General features: G+C 37.5%; 1 protein-coding gene across 5 annotated transcripts; it reads right to left on the reverse strand.

Moving 5' to 3' along the window:
• Positions 1-23: 23 nt before the first annotated feature.
• pik3ca (phosphatidylinositol-4,5-bisphosphate 3-kinase, catalytic subunit alpha) lies at positions 24-22,558 on the reverse strand. 5 transcript variants are annotated; one of them, XM_084394695.1, is made up of 22 exons: positions 22,531-22,558; positions 21,305-21,617; positions 20,349-20,449; positions 18,723-19,138; positions 18,094-18,303; positions 15,509-15,759; positions 14,807-15,052; positions 14,508-14,593; positions 13,370-13,475; positions 12,828-12,980; positions 12,477-12,611; positions 10,800-10,924; positions 10,462-10,708; positions 10,253-10,356; positions 9,955-10,126; positions 7,241-7,347; positions 6,528-6,649; positions 6,359-6,437; positions 5,914-6,084; positions 5,721-5,838; positions 5,489-5,643; positions 24-4,619 (listed from the first exon to the last, which is right to left on the reverse strand). In XM_084394695.1, exons 4-22 carry the CDS (start codon positions 19,072-19,074, stop codon positions 4,349-4,351), a joined length of 3,210 nt encoding a protein of 1,069 aa, XP_084250821.1. In that variant the 5' UTR covers positions 19,075-19,138; positions 20,349-20,449; positions 21,305-21,617; positions 22,531-22,558; the 3' UTR covers positions 24-4,348. The 5 variants fall into 5 exon arrangements, with proteins under 5 accessions (XP_084250821.1, XP_084250824.1, XP_084250823.1 ...); XM_084394698.1 differs by lacking the exon at positions 22,531-22,558 and having other exon boundaries at positions 18,723-19,093; positions 21,347-21,861; XM_084394697.1 differs by lacking the exon at positions 22,531-22,558 and having other exon boundaries at positions 18,723-19,093; positions 21,305-21,861.
• Positions 22,559-22,751: the final 193 nt, after the last annotated feature.

Consider the following 22,751-nt stretch of genomic DNA (forward strand, 5'->3'; position numbering starts at 1 on the left):
ATGTGTGACATTCATCATGTTAAAACCTCGTCTGGCCGGTTGACTCACTGTCACCATCAACTTTTTTTTACTTTAAGGCTAGCATTTGTGATATACACAAGGTTTGTCTCAATTTTCTAGTCTAGCAACTGTTCCCTGACAGTGTAAACTGTGAAAATGAATGGCATTCAGATACATATACACAAACACGTACATATTAAGTAAAACAGTAAGGAAAATTCTTGAAATACGTTTATTTGTACATAGTCACATAACACTCAAAATATTGAAGACAGACTGGATACAAAGCTACTTTTGAACTGAGGTGCACAATGAAACCAAATAGAAATGAAGATGAAGCTTTGTAACTGATGGCAGTTTATAGATGGTTTCTACTGAGTGCAGTCACAGGCCAAAACCCCCTTACATCTACAAATAATCCAAAATACTAGGGCAAAATTTTTCCACTTTTAACTTTTTCCTTTTTTTTTTCTTTTTTTTTTGAAATCCCATGCAAGGAAGGAAGGAGGTAAAGAAAGTATTTGGCCCGCTATATATAATTTTATAATAATGATAGTAAAGAAAATTATATCTTTATGACATCATAATTCAACACGTAAATAAGTAAAATGCAACAGCAATACCGAGAGAGAAAAATGTAACCAAAGCATTTAACAAAAAAAAAAAAAAAAAAGAGTTTTGAACTTCCATTATATAGAATTTTCAATATCCTCCATCTGACAAACTTCACATAATAGCACATTAATTTACATTTATTTTCCTTTGAATTCAAATGGTAATTTTCCTCTCTTTTTATTGGTGTAGAGTTTCTAAGACTCCAGACCAAACCACTACAACATTCAATCGGTATAAAATTGCCTATGCAAGTAAACCTTCAGTGCTACGCAACATTGACGGCTTTGTTGTCGACACACAAAGACGGTTCTGAGCGATGATTTTCAAGTACAACAACTGAAACTTATTAAACATTTTGTAATGTAACTTTTTTTTTTTTTCTTATTTTCATTTGTCATACAAAAGACTCCAGAATTTCTGCATCTCAATAGTTTGTTAGCAAGTCGTAAAAAAAAGAAAAAAAAAGAAAGAAACAAAATTTGGTAAATTATAAAGATACTGATCACATTAGACATTTGTGAATGGGCTTTTTAGCGGGTCCGGCCCAAGAAAATCTGTAACCTGTACAGACAAAAAACACACATAGTGAATAGAACCATGCATTAAATGGCTTTAAGAGAGCTAACATAAGGCTGCTTACCATAACTAAGCTCTAATGTTGCTGATCTCAGTTTCAGGCAGTAAATGAGCAGGTAGGGTTAAAAACACATGCGGGAGACTAAAGCGTCCCTCAGGACCGAAGGCAAAGAGAGAAAGAACAAAGAACGGAGGAATACAAAGTGCAAGAACCACCTGCATACATCAGTCTGACGCCAAGTGTATATCTGTTCATTTGTTTACTGCATATAAGAGTAACAACAACATTTACAAAAAAAAAAACATATAGCAAATGAATGCATAAGTGTGGAATACTACAATATTAAGTACTCAGGACACCCTTTCAAACTTAAAAACAGTAGAAAAAACAAACTGTCTCATTACAATTTGCATTGTTAAATGTTGCCCAGTATTTCAGCTGAATTTCAGCTTTGCAAAGACTTTAACATGGAAATGCGCCAGGTCACTTCCTTCCGTTTTTCCTACATCGAGCGATCAGATCTTCATCTGATCATTCATATCTCAGGTGGTTATGCAAGTATGATCACTGACTTTCCTACTGAGGAAAATACAACTGTGTGAGAGAAAAAAAAAAAAAAAAAAAATTGTACTCAGGGGTTTCCTGCCTAGTAGCCATATATCCATTTAAATAGCACGATTACACCTCATTTGTAATTGTACATTTTCACAGCTTTAAAGTAATGCAGAATCATGACAAGGGCTTGAAGTAACTGACAAGAGCCGAGGAGGGATAGAAAGCGGAAACGTGGACCTGTGTCGAAAGAATTAAAAGAATAGTTCACCCTAAAAAGAACACTGTCTGTCATCATTTACTCACCCTGACATCATTCCATATCTTTATAATACGAAATATATTAAAAAACATTTTTCTTTTGTCTATACAATGAAAGTCAATGGGGTCCAATGTTGTTTGGACGTTCTACAAAATATCCTCCTTTTGAGTTCTGCAGAAGAAAGTAAGCCATACAGGTTTGGAACGACGTGAGGGTGAGTAAATGTTTTTTAACGGTGTGATTATTTGTTTGGATGCAACCAACATGTAATCTCACATTTCGACTCGTAGCTCAGAGGTTCAAGACGGCAAAGCGAGAGTGTTGTTGTTATCCAGAAAGCTGGTAAATCAACAGGCGAAGGGAGCAGCTCAAACGTAACACTGCCATTACGGCCCCGTGCAAGGCACTTAACCTGACTCAAGAGGCGCTCATTAGTTAGTCCATTTGAAATTTACCCCTTCTCTCTAGATTGTTTAGCCCTGTACTGTCACATCGGAGACATCCTGCACCATGAAACATTCACTGTACACTGTACGTAGTAAAGAAAAAGGAGACGAGGAGGAACTGAGTGCGTATATATACACATATATGAGCATGTATGTATATAAATGTATGTGTAGTTATAATGCACTGTACTGTAGTGTTATCGGTAAACAATAGTATACCAGCGTCATCCACTTGAAGCATCTAAAAGCCATTTCACCGTCTAAAACATCCATTTCGTCCATAGAATCTTTCACTATAATGTGTTACTACATAGCACAATCTTTCTTACTGCTTCTTGTACAAACAACAACCTGTAAAAAAAATATATATGGTCAGGCTAACAGAAAAGGACTTGCCAGCTTTAGTGTAGTGGAATAACGTACCCAGAGATACGGCGACTCAACCGAAGGTGATAAAAAGCTGTTTTGTTCTTTCGCAACTGTTTAGCGTCAAAGCACCAACAAGCGTTTGCTTTCCTGTGGCATGCAAGGGCACATGGAGGAGAGAAACATCCATTCATACTAAGTGAGTGTATTAAGGCTTCATATCTGCACGCTGCCAGGGCATCTGGTAGGACAATCGTTACTCTGACAGCCAAGAAAACACAGAGAGCCGATAACCTGGATTCCTGTGATGTTTCGCACACTGGAACTGGGAAAACATCACTGATCTGTGAGTTCAAATTAAACCAAGTCCTGATTAGTAATAGAGCGATATATATCGGCCAGACTGATTAGTTTGACAATATTTGGCCATTTTAAAAAACATGGTTATTGACCGATAAGCCTTGTTGATGGAAAAGAAACATTGCTCAAATGTTTCAAAACTCAATATTTGGAGTAAACGTTGTTAAACAAGTGAAATAATTAACCCGCATTGATTTGCTCACGTCGCCATCCAAAAAAACCATACCGTCCTCCAAAAAATGATTGCTTGCTTCCATGGAGGATCTGAACTGTAATTGTGAAGTGCGTTGCGTGCATTTTGAGAACACAAACCATGTGTTTACCAATGTCTCTGAAAAGTCCGTTTAAAGAGGATGAGACTCATGTAGTGCTACTGTGAGGCCAAAATGTGAGATCGTAATAAAAACGAAATAAAAATATTCACGTCCAGTGCATAATAAGGTATTCAGGCTATCATTTTAGCTCACTGTGCATATAAGGAAGAAAGGAGAACAAATCATCCATCTATTGTAAAAGCCAGTGCGGCCAACTGAACTCAAAGGATAAGAGCGCAATTTGGAAATCAGCACCATCAGATTTGTACTGCTACGCCTCGGCTGTCTTTCGGGGGGGGTGGGGGGTTAGTGTTGGTTTTGAGCGGAAAGGCCGGGTAGCAGACCAGAGAGTTTCATACCCTGTTTTTCTAGAGTGTTCTCAGAGGTTCCGTGCATATTAGAAGGCATTTGTAGTTTTAAACAGGAAGACATGAACATCCCCAGAAAAGCTCCTGAAGGTTTTTTTTTTTTTTTCTCAAAGGTTTGTTTTCCATAGAAAAAAAGTATATATATTAATAATAATAATAATAATAATAAGAATTGACTCTCCAGGAAAAGAGCAGCACAAGGGGGAGAGAAAAAAACAAAAAACAGCGGGACAAAACTACAGCTATAATGTAAAACCACTCTGGACAATGGTGGGCAAGAGACGCCTCATTTGGGAAAAAAAGAAAAATAAACAAAAAGAGGACAAAAAATAGATGTCCTTTCAGGTTGTTTTAGTGCTCTGAAGGTCATTTGTACATGAGGTTTGGGTGCCATGATTCTCCATGGCATAAAGCAGGCAGTGCGTCCTACAAAAAGGGTCTCGTTTCTGCCTGTTATCCGGCCCTAAGTTCTGCCAGTGGGCATCGGCTCAGTTTTGGGCATGGTGTCGGATTGTGTGGAAGATCCAGTCCATCTTGGTGGTCCATCCACCATGGTGAGCGTCATTCATCTGCTTCATGAAATAGTCCAGGGCCTCCTGCTCGGTTTTATCCAGCGCCAGGGTCTTTCGGATGTAAGCGATGTCATCAAAGGACTGCAGCTCGGGCATGCCTGAGCCCAGCATCATAGAGAAGAGGTTTATGAAAAGGTTGGCGTGCTGTCTGATGGCCAAGTAAGCCTTGTAACACATCTCCTGGAACCTGCAGAGGGAGACAGTGAGACATTCAGCTTCTCTGTTGCATCTATAAAGAGTCCTAAAACCTGGGGGGGGGGGGGGGGGGGTTGTTGAATGCCTGTGGTTAACACAAGCTCACAATATTTTCACATTTTATCCTACAACATAAAATACTTTAGTAATACCCCATTCATGATTTTTTTTGTAGGTGTCTTGAAAATGGCATTTGCTAACAAGTGGCTTAACGGGACTACAGTGGTTGTCGGGGACATTAAACGTCATCATGCCGAGCAGGATATCAAAGGAATCAGCTTGATGCCAACTTCTGAGTTGGCCTGTAAAAATACATCATTCCTACAGCACTCTATAGACAAAGCTAATATTAAAGACAAAAGCAAATTTAAAGAGACAACATAAAATTTTTCCTTCATGTGCTTTTCATCAAAAAACTAACTTTTTTTTTGTATGTGTACTCAAAGCCTGTCCTTCCACCAGAGACCATTTCATCACTGGTTTAGTTGTACTCAAGCAAGAGCAGACGTGAACCTCCACTCCTCTGAGACACATTGATCGAGAGCAAATCCTGCTTTTTTTGAAGCCTCCTTTGAGTCTCGACTGAAGCAGAGATTTGTTAGAAAGCGGAAGTCCAGAGGAGAAGCAGGAAACTTGGCAGCCGGCTGGCTGTCAGAGTATTGTTGGAAGAGGAAAGGCTGCTGAGATGGAGGCCCGAGAGGCCCATTCTGAAAGCCTCTATTGTTCAACTCAATCGCTAATTGTCTTGGATAGTTAGCTGTCTGCCAATAACTATGTTAATGTCGAAACAACAAAGGATTTGTTTCGGTTAAATTCACACTGGAAAACAATGAGCAATGCTTCCAACATGAACATACGCACCTCTCAAACTCTCTGGTTTTAGTGCACTCTTGGGTTCCTCCTTTGCTGATCACAATTAGGAAGTCTTGAGTTAAGACGAAGGGAACTCGCTCTCGCTTGTAGCCAAACTTCTTCTTCTTGTGGTCCAAAAAGTGACCAAAATCTATATGAAACAGCTGCAGGAACACACGCAGAACGTCAATATGAGGATATTGTTAACGACTGAATGTTTCAGTGGCATTAAATTTCACACCTGCCCGTCGTCCTTCACCATGATGTTACTGTTGTGTCGGTCACCGATGCCCAAAATGAAAGTGGCCACACAATAGCCAGCGCAGGATCGCGTAAACAAGTCGATGGCCATGTCGTACCTATAAACACAGATGATTTTGTTACTAGATATTTGAACCGGCCACTGAAAAACGTAATTAAACTTTGCCACTCACATCTCGCCCTTGTTTTTGTCCTTTAGCCACTGATGCAGCGTTGAACTGTTAAACTGCAGCGCCCCCTTCAGACCTCCTTTACACTGAATCTGCATGATTGTGTGTGAACTTCTCACCACCTCTATGAGACCCACGCAATCTCCGATAGACAAGCAGCCATAGGGTAGCATTCTGAGACACAAAATTTTTTTAGAAAAATATATATTTTTAAAGTAAATTATACTTTCACTCAAGGCTGCAAGAGAATTAGGGACAACTTAACATCAATACCTGATTAACTAGTTATTTGGCTGATGATTTTAACTAGTGTGAGTTAAAGTACACTTATGCAGGGACAGTTCTGTGCCTTACTCAAAGAAACAATGATGATGTTAATGCATTACCCTTTTGGTTACAATGTTTTGGTTACCACCAGACAAAATCTTAAACCACTACACCCATATACCTCAGATCCAGCCCCTGATTCTGCCAAATGTTCTCCATTATCCTGATGATTTGAAGAGTCAACATGTCTTGTCTCAGGTCTAAGGAAAATGTAGAAAAATTGTCAATTTTGATTCTTACCATAAAAAATAAGGGCATTCATAATAAAAGAGTATAAAATATGATCTGACCATCCCCATTCTTAAAGATGATCTCATTGTTTTGGAACAGGAGTTCGGACATGATGTCAGGATTTTCCCAGTTCAGCCAGAGCGGTCTCTTGGCCGAGGACATGATTCTGCAGTCTTCAAGTCTGCCATGCGCACAGAAAAACAAGGGACAAATCAAACATACACTAGGTAAACATCAGGTCTGCATTTATTTGATCAAAAATACAGTAAAAACAGGAATGTTGTGAAATATTATTACAATTGAAAATAATATGTTAAAAAGTAATTAATTCCTGTGATGAATTTTTAGCAGCCATTACCTCAATAGATGTTGAAAACAGATGTTACAATATTTTTGTGGAAACCATTAAACTTGTTTTAATGAATTTTTGGGGGGAATTCTTTGATGAATAGAAAGTAAAAAAAATTATAAAAATCAGTATTTATGATTTTTTGTTTTTACTTTTGACAAAAAATGACTTTTGTAACATTATGAATGTCTTTATTGTCACGTTTGATCAATTGAATTTGTTCTTGCTGAATAAAAGTATTGATTTCTTTAAAAAACTGTAAGTGACCACAACATTTTGAGTGGTCGTGTAAGTGGGATACGCATTAGCCCATAAGCTCATGTTATTGTACAATTGTGTCCTTTTACGTCTGCCTTGTGTGTCATCCCTGCTAAGTGATAATAGATTCTCTCAGCTGTAAATACTGCACAGTGTGGTACTCACCGTAGGTTACCCAGCTGGTGTGCGGGGTTGAGTGGAGAGGTGAAATTTTGGAGGGCATCCATGTAGTCCGGTCGCCTCATCTGCTCCACCAGGAACTTCATTTGCACCTGAAAAACAGAAATAAATACACTTTAAAATTAAAGTCAGTCAATCAATAAAAATATTATTCTGAGCTTGGCATCAGGCCAATGATTGATGGAAGATGACACCTCCCCGTGTAGCAGGAAATTGATAAGGGCAATCGATAATTTTAATGCATAGATAGATTTAATGCAAATTTAATGCAATAAAAAAATCTTTTATCAAGCACTTCATCACGTATTAAAATAATTATAAAAATTTGTATTACTTCCATATGAATAATTTCAAAATTTTAATGTTTTATTTTCAGTTAGCTTATTTATTTCAGATTCTTTAATCTATTCACATGCTTAGTTGCTTTTTTGATTTATAGTTTTTTTCGATTTATCAGTTGATTTATTATTGATTTCTTAATTATCAAATAATTCTGAGTATCACATTTGGGCCCCCATAATGAGGAGCTTCTCAAATCAGCAAATGCAAAGCAACTTAATTGACCAATAAACTTTAAGCTCAACTTCTTTACGTTAACAACACTGAGCACGTTTACATGCACACCAATACGCTGATAACTACCAAAAATCTGGTTATTGAAATAACCCGATTTACATGCAAATCAATAACCCGACAATGCAAGTAATCAAGTTTACAAGACTATAAAAAAAAACAGGTTCTTGCCCAGTGGTGACTTCAAAACGTAAGCATCCATGTATTTCACTCTGTTTATTATCCGAGTTGTGATGTTAAATAAAGCATTAAAAACCCCAAAGTATTTCAAAATGTCACTCATTCCCCTCTCGTATTTGAAGTTTCTACAGCTGTACCATTTATCCTTTAGCTGCACGAGATGAGAACATATTTTTTATATTTCTTGGGTCAATATATTTCTCCTTCCCAACCACAAAACACTCGCTGTGGCTGGATGCACTCAAATTTGCAGTATAAGGACACTTTTGTCACACATGCACACTTCAATAAGCCGACACAACGCAGGTTAAGGTGTTTACATGTCGGGAGGAATCGGAGTAATGGGCAAAAATCTGTGTCAATCGGTTTATTCTTAAAGGAAAAGTTCGGTATTTTACACTTAAAGCCCTGTTTTCAGATCGTTTCTGATGAAATAGAACGGTTAAGATTGAAATTTGGACACATGCTGCCGGCCCGAGAATTTTCGGTTTCTGTGGTAGCACCCCCCCCCCCACCTCCACAATGGTTGCATAGGTGCACTGGAACAATCCTTCCTAAAACGCATTAAACTTTCGTTTACAAAGACGTGAAACTCACCGAGTGGTCAGGGGTGTTCACTGATGTGCTCACACAAAAATCGCTACAAAAGATGCTTTCCAACAGGTTTTATCGTAGTTTTTGTCCAACTCCATTGACTTGTATTGGATGTGCTGTGAGGTACGGTATTACTCCGCCGTCGGAAACGGAAATGGGGTTGTTTGTATTCTTTCTGCAGTCTTATGCAGTCGCGGTATCGTAGGCTACGCTATCCAAACAGCGATCTTCTGCTTCTTCTGTGTATTCAATGAAACGCCAGTGGTTACCATTGAAAAATAATATGTTAAAAAGTAATTAATTCCTGTAATGAATTTTAGCAGCCATTACCTCAATAGATGTTGAAAACAGATGTTACAATATTTTTGTGGAAACCATGAAACTTTTTTTTAATGAATTTTTGGGGGGGGGAATTCTTTGATGAATATAAAGTTTTTTTTTTTTATCAGTATTTATTTATTTATTTTTTTTTTTACTTTTGTAACATTACTTTATTGTCACGTTTGATCAATTGAATATGTTCTTGCTGAATAAAAGTATTGATTTCTTTAAGAACTGTAAGTGACCCCAACATTTTTAGTGGTAGTGTAAGTGGGAAACGCATTCCCAGTGGTAGTGTAAGTGGGAAATGCCAGTGGTTTGCTTGCAATTGGCAAAGGTGCATTATCGCCACCAACTGGGCTGTTGTGTCTATTATTCAAGCTCTCAACGGAAGAATGTACGGGTGTGAGGCGTTTGGAAAAATAGGTCCACAGTTTTACAACGAATGGTAAAACACCTGTTGGAAAGCATCTTTTGCAGCGATTTTTGTGTGAGCATATCAGTGAACACCCCTGACCACTCGGTGAGTTTCACGTCTTTGTAAACGAAAGATTAATGCGTTTTAGGAAGGATTGTTCCAGTGCACCTATGCAACCATTGTGGAGGTGGGGGGGTGCTACCACAGAAACTGAAAATTCTTGGGCCAGCAGCATGTGTCCAAATTTCAATCTCAACTGTTCTATTTCAACAGAAACGATCTGAAAGCAGGGCTTTAAGTGTAAAATACCGAACTTGTCCTTTAAGCTGTTTATGACCTTATGGCGATATAGGAAAACGCTTTAACGTGTTTACATGACCACAAACGTTGTAGGCAAATTAAACATTATCGAGTTATCGAGTTATTGAGTGGGATGTTTTGGTAATTCAGAGTAATGCCTGAATGCTATTGAGGATCACCTCATGGAGTAGATGACGTGTCCTCCGTAAATCTAATCTAACAGCTAAGGTTTCACTTCCAGTGTAAGTAAAGACTCTTCTAATATAACCTCACATGCCTACTTTTAGGTGAGAAGGTCAAAGGCTGAGTTTACCTTCTGAGTTTCATCCTTCTTCTCCTGTTTGAGAATGTCTGTAAGGTTGATGAGCTTCTCCATGGCTTCCACCTGTCTGCTCAGGTGCTTCAGGTACATGCCACATGCCCGACAGTACGACTCCAGCAGCAGACCAAACCGCTGACTCACGGTTTTATTGTGCATCTCTGACCTGCAACCCCACAAGATCTTGTTACAATTTAACTTCATTTGGAACTTCAAAAACATCATCATGATATTTAAGCCAGTGTATGTAAAACCCTGACAGAAAGCTGAACAAAAAGAGGAAATGACTTACTTCAAATGCCAAAAGAAGAAGTGCCCAATCCTCTGGTTTGTAAGAGCTTTTTTCAGCAGAAATCGTACCAGTGGGTTATCAAGGTACTGCTCGTACTTCAGAACCTTAAACAAATGAAAAGTGAAACATTGGGGAAAAAAAAATAAAAATCAACAGGTAAAAATGAGAGAGCGTTTATAATAAATAATAACTGAATATATCAGTCTTACCTGAACCAACTGAATGAGGTACTGTGAGAGTTTGTCATCAGTCAGATACTTCTCAAGGCATCGAACTGCGAAGTCTCGGATCATTGGATCAGGATAGTTACAGTCAAGCAACTCCATGGCTTGTTCCGGCTTTATTGCGGGCCAGTCTTTAAGAAGGCAATACATTTGTGCAACTTCATCTCTGGAATTCCACTTCACCGCTAACAGAATCTTGGGCAGGATTTCTGGTATATTTACACAATACTGCCTACAGAAAAAAAACACAAACACAGTTATACAGAAACGTTTTTTGCAGATGGACACTAAAGTGACTAGAGCTAATGGGGGCGGTAGATTACCTGTGCCTCCATAAGAAGTCTTTTTCCTGCTCAGTGATCTCAGAAAGCGGGTCCCTGTTGCCCAGCTGACGAAGTTGCTCTATATCTGCATCTGTCATTGCGTGGTCTCGTGCCAGTCTGCTGCTCTGTAAGTTGCACAAAAAAAAAAAAAAAGTATTATTTAATAATCGCAATAATAAACATCAATCAGAGAACGGATTGCAAAAAGAAAAAAATACGAATTAATTTATAATTAATATTTGAAGACATTTTTCGATCAAATAAAGAGTTGGTGAGCTTAAGGCGAGACACGGCAGGCAAAAAAATCGTTTTTTTTTTTACTGGTCAATTTTGAGATTTTGGGATATTTGTCTTCAATAACATGTCTTCTTTTAGACTTGTGGTGAAAAAAAGTCAGAAATACACATTTAGGTCTTTATTTTATTACACTTTGTCTGTTTGCGTCTGTAGATTTTTCATAAATTCAACAAAAGTTGGCGTTCTTAATCAACATGCTGGTCCGAGATCGCTGCCGGCAGCCTGTCATCAGAAGCACTGTTAGGAAGCTCTCTCTCTTGTGTACAATCCTGTCGGATCCAAATATGGTAATTTCCTTTTTATCAGCAACCAATCGTGAAAGTAAAAGGGCTGAATGCGCAATCTCATTGGCTGATGATAAATCTTTAAAGCCCGTTTTCTCAAAATGACTTTTCTCTCATACTCCAAGTCCGAAATCTCCACTTCAGTCGCACCTATATACACCAAACTTTCCAGTCTTGTACCTAGTTATATTATGAAGACATTTACAGAGGGATTTGTAAATATATTATTCCTAGCCTGATTTATATAACATTTTATTCCAAAAAACATGGCAAAAATAAAAATTAAGGCTATTGACAGTATTTTCTGATTTACAGGATAACAAAAGTAGATATCCATAAATCCCTCTGTAATTTTTTTCCCATCTAATATGTGAACACAATGAAAAAATAATTTTTAACCTGGCTTTATCCAATACTCAGATTTCGTTTTTTAAAATATATGCAAATTAGCACATATTTAATTAGATATTGCCTAATTTGCATATTAAAACATTAAATTACAGAAAACTTGTAATACATTTTTTTCTCATCTTAATGTAGGTAATCAACTGGGAAAGTTTCATGGTGATATCTGCTAGCTAAAAATTTTACCCTATTCACCTGTAGTGTCTCGCCTTAAGAGACTTCTTTCAAAAACATTTTAACTCTCAACCTGGAAGTGTACTTGCAGTTTGAATAAGCCTCAATCACAGTTTAGAAAGTTTGAGAGCAATCATCTTTACAAGACAGACCGAATATGACCTCTGGCTCTGATGTTGTAAAACAATTGTGTTTGCTTCTGTAGAAGTCACATTTAAAAAAAAAAAAAAAAAAAAGCCTTGATGAATCATAGATGATTCAACAATGTTTTGAGAAAGAGAATGGATGCAAGGACCCATGCTACTGAAAAACTGTGCGGTCACTGCTGAGATCCATTACAAAATCAAATGAATGACCATTGTACTTTTTAATAATTGGACACAATGACACTCATGAGGTGACTACACAGAATGACAAGAGGCGTTTCTCATGCTCCTCAAGCTTGTAAAGGGTATTAATAGCAGCAGCAAGTGTGTCACTATAATTAATTAAGTAGGATGTGTGTCTGTAAGCTCACCTGTCCAGACTGGCAGTAATTGTATCCCATCTCCCTGGATATTATCCAGTTAGCGTGATCCTCAATTGTGGCCATGTCAGGATACTTAACGGGCGAGCTGAAATAGTCAAACTCCAACTCTAGACATGGGGTTTCCTAGAGCAAAAAAACAAACACTTTGAGCATCTATGCAGTTACACATTCGTATTTTGTATTAAGGATCAATACACATAAAAAAAAAACTGCATACCTAATAAACAGCTTTAGAGCATATGCTCTTGATATGTCAACCTCTGATTAGACAACACAGCGCATAATCGTATTAAACCTTATTAAAGTGTAAACGGCTCAATGCTATGCAGGAGAAGAAACCTTGTTAGGGTTGGAGCCTGTGACCCCAATGGGGTTGAGGAGGTCTTCTAGGCCGTGTGGTACTGGCCACAGATTCAGTGCCATCTTTCCTGAGACCAATGTGTGTGTGTAGTCGAACAGGTTGACGTTTCCCCAAGCCAGTGGACAGTGCTCCTGTAGCAGATCATTTAATGGTTAATTTCAAAGACCTCTGAAGCAATCCCCACTAAAACACTGCAAATAACCTGAACAGTGTTCTCACAAGGATGAGGTAAGTTAATAGTGTTCTTTTTTTATTATTATTATTATTAATAGTTTAAGTCATTTTTATGTGCTTTTTCATTTTAATTATTTCTTCTAATTAACTTTAGTTTATTTTTAGTTCAGTATGTTTTAGTCATTTTAGTACTTGCCAAGGCAATATTTTACATTTCTAAGTATAAGTTCTCATCTAATATTTATACTTTAGTTCAGCTTTACTACAATTTTTGTATAAGTTGCATAAAGTTTTAGGTTACAATAACAACACTGTTATAACTGTGCACTACAAAAAGGCAAGTCACCTCCTTTGCCCCCTTCCTTCCTTTCACAGAGCAGATGGAGAGACAGAGACGAGCCGCCCGGGGGATGTCAGGAATGTACATGTCATAAGTCAGCCACTCGTTCCACCTGGAGAATCACCACACAATCAGTGTTTAATATGTATTATTTTTTATTTTAAAATGTCTAACATTTTTGGAAAAATGTGCATTATATCAGGGGTCGGGCAACCTCCGGCCATCACTGGCAGGTTGAGGGGCAAGAGAGATGAATGTCACTAATTATTATCATGTGGCCTACTAGACTAAAGTGAATCCAATTACTTGTGCTACCCGTTGAGAGCATTGGCCTAGTGGTTGAGCTGGGTGGTACAATGCCACTCACACACTCTGCAGTGAACTTTGTATAAATGAGGGTAATATTTTGATATTTTGAGACAGGGTGGGCTTTTTTTACATCACAGTTATTAACAAGAAAAATTAAACATCAGAAAGTTTGCCGACTCTTGCACTAGATGAAATACCTTTTCTCCTTGACATTTAAAGTCAACATAGCACATCTACATAATTTGTAATGTAGTAAAAACACGAGTGAACCAAAGAAGTATGAAAACCGTTTCTGCCATGGAATAAAACGATAAAACAACTTTATTTCTCTCAATTCTGATTTTATATCTCATGATTAAGTTATCTTTTTTTTTCTCAAAATTGCTAATTTAATGGGATTTCATGCATTCATATTAATACAAAAAGATATGTACCAAAACAATTAATGAACAAAATATGAATTTCATATGAATGCACAGACCCTTTCATCCATGAAATTAGGCTCCTGTTTAAAAAAAACAACAACTCAGAATTCAGAGAACAAAGTCAGAATTATGAGATATAAAAACGTTTTGCGAATTAGGAGACATAAACTTTCAATTTTGAGGAAAAAGAGACAAAATTCCATGATGTTAACTCAAAATTGTGAGATATAAACGCAAGATATAAAGTCAAAATTGCGGGATAAAAAAAATCGAATAAAATAAATTCACAATTACCTTTTCGTTTCATTTTGTGGCAGAAATGAACTTTCATTATATTTTGTAGATGCATTCACTCAGTAATGAATCAATTGCAGTAACAGTATCAGATAGGACCAGTGTATGTGCAGTACCTCGGGTTTGAACATGGGACACGCTGTGTGTTGACATTATCACACAACTGTTCTCCACCATGGTAGATCCCTGTTCGTACATAAATCTAAAACAAAAGGTAACAACCTATCAGCAAACATCCTCTTGGATTAAGAAAACGCCCTGCAGAAAGGTCATGCAGTTATAAAAAGAAAGACACAAACAGCTTCCTGTTCTTTCACAAACAATGTAAAACTTCTGCTTTCTTATTAAACACACCCCACGCGTTTAGTAATAAAATGACTTTCAGAATCCAGAAAGACAGATTTTAGCCAAGTACCTTGTCAATGTCCCGAATATTCACATTAACGTATGTGGCACAGAGGACACGTATCCTTAAAGTGCTGTTAATGGTCCAGAGGGATTTGGTGGAGGACTCTCCGTTCATGTAAGGCGTGGCAGTGGAGATGCGGCGGGCGTAGGAAGGCATGGTGAAGTTGTCCATAGGCAGCTGAGAGTAAAGGCTGTCCTTGGACATAAGCATGAGGTTTGGCAACCTACCCAGCATAATGCAACTCCGTACATACTGAGAGAAAGAGAAGGAGAGAAATAGAGAGAGATTTCGTACATAAAGTCATCCAAAAATGTGCAGAGTGTGCTATTTTAAGTGTCATAAACACTAATTCTGCCAGGACTTTTTTTGGGATGATATAAAACTTAAAATGCAGGATACAGAGAGTACTCATTTGCATTCTGGTGTACGAGCTCGCTTTGGGAAAATGAAAGCCTTGAACAAACACATGATCAGTGCCATAAACTTGAAAAATCTGAGATGACTACAAATTTCAGATAGCGCATTAATCAATGCCAAGAATAAAAGCATAAATCTGTACAGAAAAAAAAACGAAGCAGCATGTGAACTAAAATATTACATAAGGACTGCATTCGTACAGATTATAAACTATAACCGGTTTTTCAGGAACATGTGTATGAAATTGTGCATATTTGTGGTATTTTAGTGACACTGAAAGGTCCTAGATACCTTGTACTGACTGATGGGGTACTTTTCCAAAAGATACTCGTCACAGCCACAGACTTTCAGGATGTATTTGCCCTGATATTCCTGCACGCACATCTTTAGCTGCTCAGCTGACAGCAGCATGCTCCTGGTTTTCTTCCTGATGGCTTCGGCGATCACCTGCTCAGGTACGCAGTCGTGATTGATCTTAAGCGTGTACTTTTGCTTGTCATTGTTGGGAGAGACGATCACCCAGATAACTACAATGATTTGACCTAGCACACATAGAAGAAGATCAGAGCGTTAACAGGAACAGCACTATTGAATTGAATCCTTCAGGCATTAAGCATGTGAGAACAAACAATAAATCCCACATGGCTACTGTGAGTTAAACAGACTCATGTACTGAATGTAGCCGAATTAAGCTGTCAGGGAATGAATGTAATGGAGTTGTTGTGCATGTATTCCTCCAGGCTATAAGGAAACAGAGAGCAAAAGCATAAAAACAAGCATCATATGCTTCATGACTACTACCATTACAACACAGGCTCATTCAAATAAGAGAGAAAACAGCATTGCTGAAAATACAAAAGTTCCAGGAATGACTCAGTACTATGAAGATTACTACTGGCTTCATGCTATAAGGCATAAAGAAACATTCCATGTTATTTTTTTTTAACCTTTCATCAATGTGACGCATCTGTGGCATGTTGTCAATTACCACAGCCAATAATGTCGACTAGACCGTCAGTGTGTATCAGCAAAACACAATGAAAGCGTAGCAGGCAGCTGGGCCGCGCCATCAATAAATGTTTAAAACATGCAAATATCACAGTTTAAAAAGTAAATGTTCAATAATGTGCTAGCATGATGACACTAGTGTGGTCAAATTAGAGCTGTTTTCAGTCATTTTGACTATTTGATTTTATTTTTCTCAAATTATTAAAAATAACAATTAATGGTTTTTATTTTAATGCACAATATAATAATTCACTGTAAAATATAGATAAATAATTTATTACCAAGACATTTTAAAGCATGGAAAACTAGGAAACCCTTAAATTATCTGAGGAATGATGCAAACAAATTGTTAAATCAATGTTTTGAGCAGATTCATTTAAACAAACGGTTCGAAATAACTGAAGTTTAAAGTGACATGTGAAGGCCAAGAATGGTAACCCAAACTAGCAATCTGTCCTCTGCATTTACCCCATCCAAGTTAGTGCACACACATTAGGAGTAGTGAGTAGTGAACACAAACAGACTACAAACCATTTACATTAGGCATTAAAGGTATAGCGGAGGATTTTCTTTTTCCGGGTGGATCATCAAGACTATTGGTCCTCCTAAGTGTCAATCATTCTGGTGATATGTTTACGTAAGGCCGTCATACGTGCTCGTGCACACGATTCACACGATGGCGTGCGCTCAAAACACAGGTTGGGCTTCCCACTGATGCCTCAGTCGCGAAGTTTCTACTTGACAGGTAAAATTTGGCATGCTATTTATCACTGCTAGTAAAAGTTAATGTAAGCTATGATTAGCCAGTGCATGCTCTCTCATGCACACGTTTCATAGGCGTTCCCTCTCGGGAGCAGGTAGAGTGTTGCGCATGTGCATTTTTTCAAAAAGTGGAGAGGGCGGTTCTTTTCTAAAATTCGGGAAAATCCTCCGCTATACCTTTAAATTAAAATATCTCTGACTTTTGACCCTCACATACTTAAGTCATGACTTAAAGGAATAGTTCACTTAAAAATCTAAATATCTTCCTTTGTGTTCAGCAGAAGAAAGAAATTCATACATGTTTGAAACAACTTGAGGGTGAGTAAATGATGACAGAATTTTCATTTTTAAGTAAACTATTCCTTTACGACATTATTAAAACTAACAAAACACTACAAGAAAATAGTGAATATTGTATATGCTTATTCATCTGTCAACTCATGTCATGACCACCTACAAACCTAAACTCAGTTAATATCTACCAAGTATTACAGGAAAGGACACAGAACCAAAAAACAGTGTTCTTCAGTTGAGTTCTGCAAACTCAGTCTGCCCACAGAAATTACGCTAATAACTCATAAGCAGAAGTTCCTCGAAAAGTAGTCTAATTTCGAAAGGACTATTATAGAACATCATCAGCTTAAGTATGACGTCACACGCCTCACAGTTTCTGGGTGCAAACGCTCTACCAGATGCCCCAAGAAAACAACAAACGGTGCTAGTATACACTCACGATGTGATGTGATACTACTGAAATTTATAATCCTAACATTTATCTCCATACCAAAATCCCAGATGGCCAGACAGCGACTCATCTTTTTTAAATCCTTAACATATTTGTGTTTGGGACGCTGTGAGCACGGAGACTGTAGACGTTTTTAAATGCTTAGCCTAAATGTGTAACCTAAATAATAATACTGCTCATGAATGGATGTTGAGATAGTATTCTCAAGTGAAACGAGTAGAGGCTTGGACCTGGAAGCAGCATTCCTTGCGTTATGACTTAAGCGGATAGCTCAAGAAAGACTTATTTTTTTTATCTCCTGAAGAAAATGTCCATAACCATGAAAATAACACATAATATTCCTGTAAAAGAACAAGCCTACCTTTGTCTAATTTGCCATATATATGCTTTGGAAGCTCTGGTGAAGACTCCACATTAGGAGGATAAACGTATAGTGCTCGACTGTGTGCCCCATTGGCATCCCGCAGCTCTACTGAGTCTTTGCAAACATTTAGTATATTTCTCCTGAAGTCCTGTACCTCCGGATCCTTCACTAGATCAAACTCACACACTGGCATGCCGATGGCAAAACCTGAAACACATTAAAAAAAAAACACTATCTTAATACACTACTGTTCAAATGTTTAGGATCAGTATGATTTTTTTTTATGGTTTTGAAATAAGTCTCTTATGCTTATTTCTAAGGCTGCATATTTTTTGTGGGAAACCATAAAACTTTTTTTTGCAGGATTCTTTGATGAATAAGTCAAAGTTTATTTGCTTATAGAAATCTTTTGTAACATTATAAATGCCTTTACTGTCACTTTTGATCAATTTAATGTGTCCTTGCTGAATAAAAGTTTAAAATAAATAAATAAAAATCTTACTGATAAACTTGTGAATGGTACTGTACGTTATTCAGAAACAGGGATGTGAATTTTGGACATTCTGTCTAATTGAATACTCTTGACATTCATTTTTGGTTAAAAAAAATCAGCTGACGTCTCTTACCGATTTCTCTGTTGAGGATTTTTTCCTCTCTGTTCCCTACAGGTTCAATGACCTTTAGGAAGGGCTGGAATAGCCGAAGGTCGCAAAGTCTTCTCGTCTCATCGTAGAACTCCTCACGCTCTGCCTCTTGCGTTACGCTGACAAAAATATAGGACGTCTCCTCTTGCAGCAGGTGGTGGAGGGGATACTTCCTTGCCTCCTTAAAAAGTTCATGTTTGATTGTGATGAGGGTGGCCTCCCGGAGGCACTCTAGAGTCAGGATCATGCCATTGGGCAGTAGACAGTCCACCAGAATCCTGGGGGGCATCAAATGGATGCCCCATAGCTCTCCCGACGAGGGTCTTGGAGGCATGATTTGTAGTCCTCGCAATCTTCAGTAGGGAAGAAAAAAAGAATATCACCAACCACTTTTTCTCCTGAAAAGGAATAGGAAAAATAAAGTGGGTTTTGGTGACATGTTTGACATCATGCTCTGTTTTCAATAACAATAACGATCAACGGACAAGACAAAATGTTCAGTATTGTAAACTACACCTTAAGACTTGTTATCTGAACAAATCAGCATCGCCTTTATAACACTTCTCATTAACCTGGTCTGTGATACAGCATTATATACTGTAAGGTGTTATCTACTGATATTACTGTACCGTTCAAAAGTTTGGGGTCAGTAAGATGCACTAAATGATCATTATAATAGACATTTATAATCTCAAAAAAGACTTATTATTGACACTGAAGACTGGACTAATGATGCTGAGAAATCAGCTTTGCCAACACAGGAACATACTATATTAAAATAGTTCAAATAAACTTAAGTTATAAATAATTATAAAGGTTAAAAATAAAATACATTTTAAAGTGTAATAATCTTTCTCAATATTATTGTTTCTACTGCATATTTTAATCAAATAAATGCAGCCTTGATGAGCATGAGAGACTTCTTTCAAAACATAAAAAAAAAAAAAAAATCGTACTGCTCCCGAACTTTTGAGCTGTACCTAAAAGACACACACCACCTTAACAAACACACTAATACTAATCCATGAGTCCAATAGACTCATTTAATGCATCATTGACATCAGTCTTGATGAAAAAAACATGCTTATAGAAGTTCAGAACAACCCAACATCTGAGTCACTGGGCAATGACAGGAATGTATCACTCTGTGAGAGAGAGATATTTCCACTCAACATAGCGCCAAAAACATTTGGCACTTCATACTGAAGTGGATGACTTGTTTTTCCCTGCTAACATGAGCCAACAAAACGAAAACTGTATCCATCTCCTGGGTGTAAGGCTGCTGAAAGCGATTCACTAATCTGACAAACAGCATCTTTCACCATGTTAAGACACATGCGAGGTGTTTATCTGAAATTATTGGATTTTAAAACTAGGCCATGTGAGATAAACACGTCAGATCTTTTGTCCTGACCATCCTCTTCAGGTAATTCATGTAAAATACCATGCAAATGTTTAACACGGAGCTTTGGGAATCGTGGTACGCTCAAGGTTGTAACCACTCCACCCTTTCACACTTTTTATTGCTAGTCATCTCTTCTAAGCAAAAAAAAAAAAAAAGCAAGAGATGAATCAATATTTACATAAGCTGGTGGTATTTGTGCTTACCTCCGTCTGATGTTAGTGCCACTTGTAAATGTAAATGTCCGTCATTGTTCAGACCTTCATCTGATCTGCTTGCTTTATAACTTCAGGTCCACTGAATTATACTGTAACAACAGCAACGAGGACAGACATTCAGTGTCTAGCGGAAAGTGGACCAGCTCACTCAGTTTACCCAAAACAACTAAACCAATGCCAACAGTACAAAGCACAACAAACTTCCACAGCATTGTTTAAAGTGACAGAGATGGGAAGATAAGAAGATTAACCGGGTTATCATTCTTGCATATGAATAGACTGACCCACAATGACAAGAGAACCACTTGCTAAAACGAACTGTTTATAGAGACGTAAGTTTATAGACAACAATAACTTAATGTCATACCAATGTTAATTAGGTTTTGACCACAGACTGGTTAAAACAAACAAACCTGAATCATGACTGAGCAGAAACATGCACTAATTTCACCATAAACCGGTTTAATACTACAGTTTGTATAAGTAAACAAGCTGGATTTTATAATGAGCACGCATTTAAGCACATTAAAAACAAAATAGACATAATATTAAAGTAGAAATATGTTTTGGAGGCTCTGATCTCTGACATAATTAGCCAGATAGCCAAGTAGCAATCCTATGCAAAACATACTAATTAAGCAGAAATTGACATTTATTATTGTTAGAGAGTTGAAATACTCTCAACTGAAAGGATTTTTAGTCGGCGTGTCAAAAGGTTATTAAAGGCGGATAAGCAATTTCTTTACAAAAATACAAGGTATTGATTCCTTTAGCCACCTAGCCGCTAGGCTAACCCGCTATAGCTAACCCGATAACTTTCAGATAAAATATGCAGTAATATCCCGCCAACGACGCTTTAACGGTTACCAGTCTGAAACAATACGTAAGACTTTTTAAAAGAGCACTAGCGTTGGTATTTGAACAATAGAGGTTTAAACACATACCTCACATTTGTGTGTTTAGCTAATATGGGTAACGTTATGTACCGGAGAGTTGTTGTGAGGTATCTGCTGTTGGTGTTCAGTCGCTCGTTCACGGTTGTAAATCCAGCGCGGGGCTTTGCTGGGCCTCTATCCGCCTTGCTCTGAGACGCACCGCCTCTCCATCATCACAGCAGCGGCGGCGGCGGATCGAGAGCAGTGTTTTCACACAAATCATTCATCGCCGACATAGAAAGACGAAATACATGCTGTCCAATATCCGAAGGATTGGATGAAAATCGTCCGAAAAGCTGTCACGATGGAATAAGGGAGGATCCTGTGAATAAATAAGCCCCAAAGTGACTATACCGATAGGTAAGAGGGAGGGAGGGACAGACAGTGAGAGAGCGAGGATGACAAACCCAATGCACTCTTTTTCCAATCGATGATCCCACCACAGTATGGGACAGACAGCCATATGTTCAACAAACACACCCAAGCGAGCGAAATTAAGTGTGAATTGTTAATCTTGTCAGGACACTTAGACATCTTATATATGAATTCTGATGCAATATTCACTGCAAATATATGCATTTAAAACTGCAGATATACCACGAAAATGTGCTTTTATACAGACTGCACACAGAGACGCATATTTGCATAAACAATGAGTGTTGAATGGTAATAGTAATGAAGAAACGAAAGTTGAACATTATGAATAAATTGGACTGCATACATTCTCGAGTAACTCAATAAATTATCTTCATCGTCTTTCTCTCTAGCTTTTTTTTCCCGTAGCCTACTAATGTATTTGTATAGGTCTGTAATAAAAATGTAGTTTGTTTATTGATTTTATATTTATCAATATTTTTACTATAATTAACTCAGTTAAAAGTAAGAGTAGGCCAATTGCTAAAACATACTTGAATTAAATAGAAGTTTCCACAATTAACTGAAGTATTTTTAAATTGTATCTAAATTTTCTCAATGTGCTTTCCTTTGTTGATTATTGCAAATTGTTAAACTTATGATTTATAGTTGTATGACATTAGCTGCGTCTTCAGCTTTGAATACAATAATTCAACGTAGTTTACGTATAGTTTCAACGTCTAAATCAATTTTTAAGAAGCAAAAAAAAATAGCCTTGGAAATGCAATTGAGTAAAATGCATGTATTCAGTTTCAAAACTACTCGCGTAAAATATAAAAATACACCTAAATCAAATAGATAATAGTATTGAAGGACACTACCTCAAGTACTTCACACACCCGTTTATCATGAAACAGGCTCGCGCATCCTCTCTCATTGCGCGTGCTGAATCGTCAATCAGATTCTCGCATCGATAGGAAATGGACTGTGCCAACTCTGGTGAGGGAGAGGTTAATTTAAATTCCACAATATTTTCGCCAAAATAGAATTATGTATACGAATGCAATTCCCCAATGTATACATAGAATCATTTAAACATCCC

This window comes from Rutilus rutilus (assembly GCF_951802725.1).
Source record: "Rutilus rutilus genome assembly, chromosome: 22".
Taxonomy (NCBI): Eukaryota; Metazoa; Chordata; class Actinopteri; order Cypriniformes; family Leuciscidae; genus Rutilus; species Rutilus rutilus.